This window comes from Sinohyriopsis cumingii, unplaced genomic scaffold (genome assembly GCF_028554795.1).
Source record: "Sinohyriopsis cumingii isolate HCF-2022 unplaced genomic scaffold, ASM2855479v2 utg000160l, whole genome shotgun sequence".
Taxonomy (NCBI): Eukaryota; Metazoa; Mollusca; class Bivalvia; order Unionida; family Unionidae; genus Sinohyriopsis; species Sinohyriopsis cumingii.
In genome coordinates this window covers 3,996,824-4,004,434 of record NW_028315873.1, presented here as the reverse complement: position 1 = coordinate 4,004,434, position 7,611 = coordinate 3,996,824, and the positions used below count along the sequence as shown (strand labels likewise).

At 37.5% G+C, this 7,611-nt stretch overlaps 1 protein-coding gene across 1 annotated transcript in view; it reads right to left on the bottom strand.

Moving 5' to 3' along the window:
- Positions 1 to 1,745: 1,745 nt before the first annotated feature.
- Positions 1,746 to 7,611, bottom strand: part of LOC149774649 (PAS domain-containing serine/threonine-protein kinase-like) — an 88,958-nt gene continuing 83,092 nt past the window's right edge. The window contains exon 19 of the mRNA XM_089945010.1: positions 1,746 to 7,610. Within this exon, the coding sequence (XP_089801136.1) occupies positions 7,438 to 7,610 (173 nt within the window). The 3' untranslated portion in view covers positions 1,746 to 7,437. The remainder of the gene's footprint in view (position 7,611) is intronic.

The window sequence follows — 7,611 nt, the reverse complement described above, 5'->3', positions numbered from 1 at the left end:
ATCAAGCATACTGTCTTTCATTGGTTCACATCAAGTATGCACAAAATCAAGCATACTGTCTTTCACTGTTCTACCTCAACTATGCACAAAATCAAGCATACTGTCTTTCACTGTTCTACCTCAACTATGCACAAAATCAAGCATAATGTCTTTCACTCTTCTACCTCAACTACGCACAAAATCAAGCATAATGTCTTTCACTCTTCTACCTCAACTATGCACAAAATCAAGCATACCGTCTTTCATTGGTTTACATCAACTATGCACAAAATCAAGCATATTGTCTTTCACTCTTCTACCTCAACTATGCACAAAATCAAGCATACTGTCTTTCATTGGTTTACATCAAGTATGCATAAAATCAAGCATAATGTCTTTCACTGTTCTACCTCAACTATGCACAAAATCAAGCATAATGTCTTTCATTGGTTTACATCAAGTATGCATAAAATCAAGAATACTGTTTCATTTGCATACCTCAAGTATGCTCATTGGTCTACCTCAAGTATGCATAAAATCAAGCAAACTGTGTTTCATTGATCTACCTCAAGTACACATAAAATCAAGTATACCGTGTTCACACTGACATAAATATATGAATAAATCCAGAATAATGTGCCTAAATGTATAAAGATATCCACTATCACACTTGAAAAAATCATTAAGCATTGTTTCTTCAGTTACTTAGTGCCATTATCCCATTTAAGTCATCCACAGATCAATTGACTCCTGCCTCACCCAAGATGTCAGTTATCTACAAAGCAACTGACTCCTGCCTCACCCAAGATGTGTTATCTACAAATCAATTGACTCCTGCCTCACCCAAGATGTCAGTTATCTACAAACCAATTGACTCCTGCCTCACCCAAGATGTCAGTTATCTACAAATCAATTGACTCCTTCCTGACCTGAGATTTACATTATCATCAAACTCTTGCTAAGGCATATTTGTTGATAGATGAAATACAATGTATTTGTGAAGAAACAAATTTTCTTCTTTCAGTCAGCGAAACTGACTTTTAACATATTAACTACAAAATCAAAAATAATCTTCCCCAGCAAAAGTACAAGCCATCCATAACGTTTCTTCAAGTCTGCGATGTAGATCCCATTTACTGTGTTGAAACCATTGTATTCTTTCATAGTAATCTTGGCATTTGACCTCAAAAGGAATAGGTTTTTTTCCCCTTGTCATATTTACAAGCCATCCAAAAAGTCTGGTAACCATAGGTGGTGAACAAATCTGGTTATTGTGCTAAAACAAAAGCAACAAGATGTGATGTGATGTGATTTTGATTTTTAACGTAGCTTTAACAATTTTTCAGTCATATCGCTACGATGTCTGCAATGTGGCAGTTTATAGTGATGTCTAGCACTGGGGCATCAATGCCGCAGACATGTAGCATGATGTCCCACCCAGTCACATTATCCTGACACCAGGCCGACCAGTCCTAACACTAACCTCCTAATGCTGAACGCCAAGCGAGGCAGCTGTTAGTACCATTTTTAAAGTCTCTGGTATGACTCAACCTGGGATCGAACCCACGACCTCCCGCATCCGAGGCGGACGCTCTAACCACTAGGCCACCGGAGCGGTCAAAAGCAACAAGAAATAGATGGACTGACAAATGAACAACATAACTTAACATGATGTATCTAATGACAGGAATATCAAAACAGCCATATTTCTATCATCTTGTATGCCATCATGTCATTTATTTGTAAAGGTTAGAATGAAAACAAAATTTCATGTGTACAGGAGTTTATTCTTAACTCATTGTGCTATGATGGACAAAAAGCTAATACAAAAAATATCATAAGCTATTCCATCAAAACATTTATTACAATTAAGAAAATATCATATTTGGCTTTAAGTTAAACATGCAATAACACTGACTTTGAGCATGCATATTATACTGAGACACTCCAACAAAACATTTCTTTTAATGAAGAAAATATATAGGCGGCTTTAAGTTAAACATGTAATAAAATTCACTTCGAGGCTGTATATTATTCCAAAAGTTATTCTATCCAAAGGATGAAAGATATTCATTATAATAAAGAAGTCTATACAGTTGTAGTTGTTGTTGTAGGGTTTAACGCCATTTTTCAGCACATGATAGGCTATACATGGCGGCCAGTTTTAATGGTGGAGGAAGAACCCAGGAAAACCCCAGGAGGAACCACCAACCCATGAGAAGCTACTGGCAAGCTTTCTCACATACCCACATTGGCTGAATCGGAGACTCGAACCCATGCAGAAAGAGGTGAGATGGCAATGATCTGTAACGGACAGCGCTTTAGACCACTCGGCCACTCGGGGCCCCTTATATACAGTTGTAAGATATCCATGAAAAACATTAACTTTCAGAATGACTATTAAGACTGATGGAATCAAACTGTCCATCCCAATACAGTCATGTTAAACAAGAAATATGTACGTGTTCAAGGAACATCAATGTCCACATGCATACTGCCTGAAATGTATTCACAGAACATGGATGAACACAGGCACTTCCTCAAATGTGTTCACAGAACATAGATGAACACAGGCACTTCCTCAAATGTGTTCACAGAACATGGATGTCCATGCACACTCTGCCTGAAATGCATTAATGGAACACTGATGTCCACAAACACTGCCTGAAATGTATTCATGGAGCATGGATGTCCACACACACTGCTTGAAATGTGTTCATGGAATACAGATGTCCCCACACACTGCCTGAAATGTGTTCATGGAACATGGATGCCCCGACACACTGCCTGAAATGTGTTCTTGGAATACATATGTTCCCACACACTGCCTGAAATGTGTTTGTGGAACACAAATGTCCAAACACACACTGACAGAAATATGTTTGTTGAACACAGATGTCCACACACAATGCATGAATTGTGTTCATGGAATACAGATGTCCCAACACATGCCCTGAAATGTATCAGTGGAATACAGACATCCACATACATTGCTTGAAATGTGTTCATGGAACATGGATGCCCTCACATGCTGCATGAAATGTGTTCATGGAACAAGGATGCCCCGACATACTGCCTGAAATGTGTTCATGGAACATGGATGCCCCGACATACTCCCTGAAATGTGTTCATGGAACACGGATGCCCCGACATACTGCCTGAAATGTGTTCATGGAACATGGATGCCCCGACATACTGCCTGAAATGTGTTCATGGAACATGGATGCCCTCACATGCTGCTTGAAATGTATTCATGGAACATGGATGTCCCGACATACTGCCTGAAATGTGTTCATGGAACATGGATGCCCCGACATACTGCCTGAAATGTGTTCATGGAACATGGATGCCCCGACATACTGCCTGAAATGTGTTCTTGGAATACAGATGTCCCCACGCAGTGCCTGAAATGTGTTCATGGAATACAGATGTCCAAACACACTGCTTGAAATGTGTTCATGGAATACGGATGTCCACACACACTGCTTGAAATGTGTTCATGGAACATGGATGCCCCGACATACTGCCTGAAATGTGTTCATGGAACACGGATGCCCTGACATACTGCCTGAAATGTGTTCTTGGAATACAGATGTCCCCACGCAGTGCCTGAAATGTGTTCATGGAATACAGATGTCCAAACACACTGCTTGAAATGTGTTCATGGAACATGGATGCCCCGACATACTGCCTGAAATGTGTTCATGGAACATGGATGCCCTGACATACTGCCTGAAATGTGTTCTTGGAATACAGATGTCCCCATGCAGTGCCTGAAATGTGTTCATGGAATACAGATGTCCAAACACACTGCCTGAAAAGTGTTCTTGGAATACAGATGTTCCAACACACTGCCTGAAATGTGTTCTTGGAAAACAGATGTCCCCACAAACTGCCTGAAATATGTTCTTGGAACATGGATGCCTGGACACACTGCCTGAAATGTGTTCATGGAATACAGATGTCCAAACACACTGCCTGAAATATGTTCTTGGAACATGGATGCCCAGACACACTGCCTGAAATGTGTTCATGGAATACAGATGTCCCCACACACTGCCTGAAATGTGTTCCTGGAATATAGATGTCCCCACACACTGACTAAAATGACTGAAACACAAAACTTAACCAGGATGTAATGGATGGGCAGAAGGACAGTCATGGGTAACATCATATGTTCTATAACAGCAATACTATTTATTGAACACTATCATTCAAGGGTAACATCATATGCCCCTATAACGACAATGCTGTTCATTCAAAACTAACAGTCAAGGGTAACATTATATGCCCCTATAACGGCAATGCTGTTTATTGGACACTATCAGTCAAGGGTAACATTATATACCCATATAACGGCACTGCTGTTTATTGGGCACTATAAGCCAAGAAAGAAAACACTATATTTGGCAAAATCTTAAATTTAAGGGGAGTAGCAGACTTGTATCCCTAACATTAATGTTATCAGGAAACATATTTGAAGAAGAAATCAATTATGCAGCATCCCTAAAATGCATTTATAACTTTCATAGAATTTTTAACAATTGTTGTTGATTTGTGTATGGAAATAAAAAGGACCCTAGATGAAAAGAAACTACATATTTTTGCATCAGCCAGTATTTTCAACGACTATCATCTTTACAACATGCACAATAACAATTTTAATATGTTCAGAAAGATAAAAATATAAATAACTAAATCATGGCTACAACAGATAATTCATCTTGTATACATATATGTACGCTTTATGTCCTTTAATCTGTGTAAATGATCACTTTTCTATACCTGCATATATGAAATTACACTGTAAAAAAAGATATAAATATCTAGCAAGGTATATTTTTTGGCATGACCAGTATAATGTATATATAAATATCTTGTTGCAAGTTATACCATTGGCATGACCAGTATACTGTATATATAAATATTTTGTTGCAAGGTATACCGTTGGCATGGCTGGTATAATGTATATTGGTAAATAAAATCTGCTGATAAAATGCCCATAAAGCACATTGTCACAAGTTCCAGATACCTATCCTGAATATGTCACCCCTGAAGCAAAACCATGAGTAACACTTATTGCTTAAGACTAGAATAAAACTAACAGGTTGACTACAGTCTATTTATCCAGTCTGACTAAATCTATCCAGTCTGAGTACAATATATTTATCCAGCCTGAGTGCAATCCATTTATCCAGTTGGACTACTAAATATTTAACCAGCCTTACTGCAGTCTATTTATCCAGTCTGTCTACAGCCTATTTATTTAGTCTGACTACAATCTATTTATCCAGTCTGTCTACAGTCTATCTAGTCTGACTAAATTTATTCATCCAGCCTGATTACAAGATATATATTGAGTCTGACTGCAATCTATTTATCGAGTCTGACTACAATTTATTTATCCAGTCACCACGAATTGTTTCCGGAAGATTGACAATGTCTTTCTTTAAACTATAAGCAATCATGCAACATAATGTGAATATATTTTATGTAATCTTGACTATGTAAAATTGCACAGTAAATATACCTCTTCACTACACAGTCATCTCAGTTTTCCACTCAAGTGAGTATACAAATTTGACCCCAGGGCTGATTCAAGTTTGGCTTTTCTGACTGTGGATTCAGTACCACTAATTCTAACACACTTGTCTTGATAAATCCATTAACTCTCACATACTTGTCTTGATAAATCCACTAACTCTCACATACTCGTCTTGATGAATCCACTAACTCTCACATACTTGTCTTGATAAATCCACTAACTCTCACATACTTGTCTTGTTAAATTCACTAACTCTCACATACTTGTCTTGTTAAATTCACTAACTCTCACATACTTGTCTTGATGAATCCACTAACTCTCACATACTTGTCTTGTTAAATCCACTAACTCTCACATACTTGTCTTGATAAATCCACTCTCACATACTTGTCTTGATAAATCCACTCTCACATACTTGTTAAATCCACTAACTCTCACATACTTGTCTTGATAAATCCACTCTCACATACTTGTCTTGTTAAATCCACTAACTCTCACATACTTGTCTTGATGAATCCACTCTCACATACTTGTCTTGATGAATCCACCAACTCTCACATACTTGTCTTGATAAATCCACTAACTCTCACATACTTGTCTTGTTAAACCCACTAACTCTCACATACTTGTCTTGTTAAACCCACTAACTCTCACATACTTGTCTTGATGAATCTACTAACTCTCACATACTTGTCTTGATAAATCCACTCTCACATACCGGTCTTGATAAATCCACTAACTCTCACATACTTGTCTTGTTAAATCCACTAACTCTCACATACTTGTCTTGATGAATCCACCAACTCTCACATACTTGTCTTGATAAATCCACTAACTCTCACATACTTGTCTTGTTAAACCCACTAACTCTCACATACTTGTCTTGTTAAACCCACTAACTCTCACATACTTGTCTTGATGAATCCACTAACTCTCACATACTTGTCTTGATAAATCCACTCTCACATACCGGTCTTGATAAATCCACTAACTCTCACATACTTGTCTTGTTAAATCCACTAACTCTCACATACTTGTCTTGTTAAACCCACTAACTCTCACATACTTGTCTTGATAAATCCACTAACTCTCACATACTTGTCTTGAAGAATCCACCAACTCTCACATACTTGTCTTGTTAAATCCACTAACTCTCACATACTTGTCTCGATGAATCCACCAACTCTCACATACTTGTCTTGATAAATCCACTAACTCTCACATACTTGTCTTGTTAAATTCACTAACTCTCACATACTTGTCTTGTTAAATTCACTAACTCTCACATACTTGTCTTGATGAATCCACTAACTCTCACATACTTGTCTTGTTAAATCCACTAACTCTCACATACTTGTCTTGATAAATCCACTCTCACATACTTGTCTTGATAAATCCACTCTCACATACTTGTTAAATCCACTAACTCTCACATACTTGTCTTGATAAATCCACTAACTCTCACATACTTGTCTTGATAAATCCACTAACTCTCACATACTTGTCTTGTTAAATTCACTAACTCTCACATACTTGTCTTGATGAATCCACTAACTCTCACATACTTGTCTTGTTAAATCTACTAACTCTCACATACTTGTCTTGATGAATCCACTAACTCTCACATACTTGTCTTGATGAATCCACTAACTCTCACATACTTGTCTTGATAAATCCATTTGATAATTTACAGCTCCTGGCTTAATACATCTGTTTCAGTTGTAATTAAAATCACATCATTTTAAATATACAGTCAGACAAATATATTTATTTGATTGTTTTGTGTCTGTCAAAAGTTTCTTAACAAGTACAGAAGATCACAGACTTGATTTTGGGATTCTGTTAAAGTAGCTTAAAAACATAACTTAATACATGTTTGAGATTCGTTGTAGTTAAACAAGATCTAATTAAAGTCAATAAGCTGTGGACTTCTTTATGTCTGCAGAAATTTTCAGTTGGTGTAGAAGATCAGATTTCAGCTGGTCTAACTCTGCCTCCAGGCCTGTGTATGACTTGACTTTAACATCCTCGTCATGATCATCTGGGGTATCTGCTCGGTTGTCAGATGCTGTGTTTCCATGAAACTC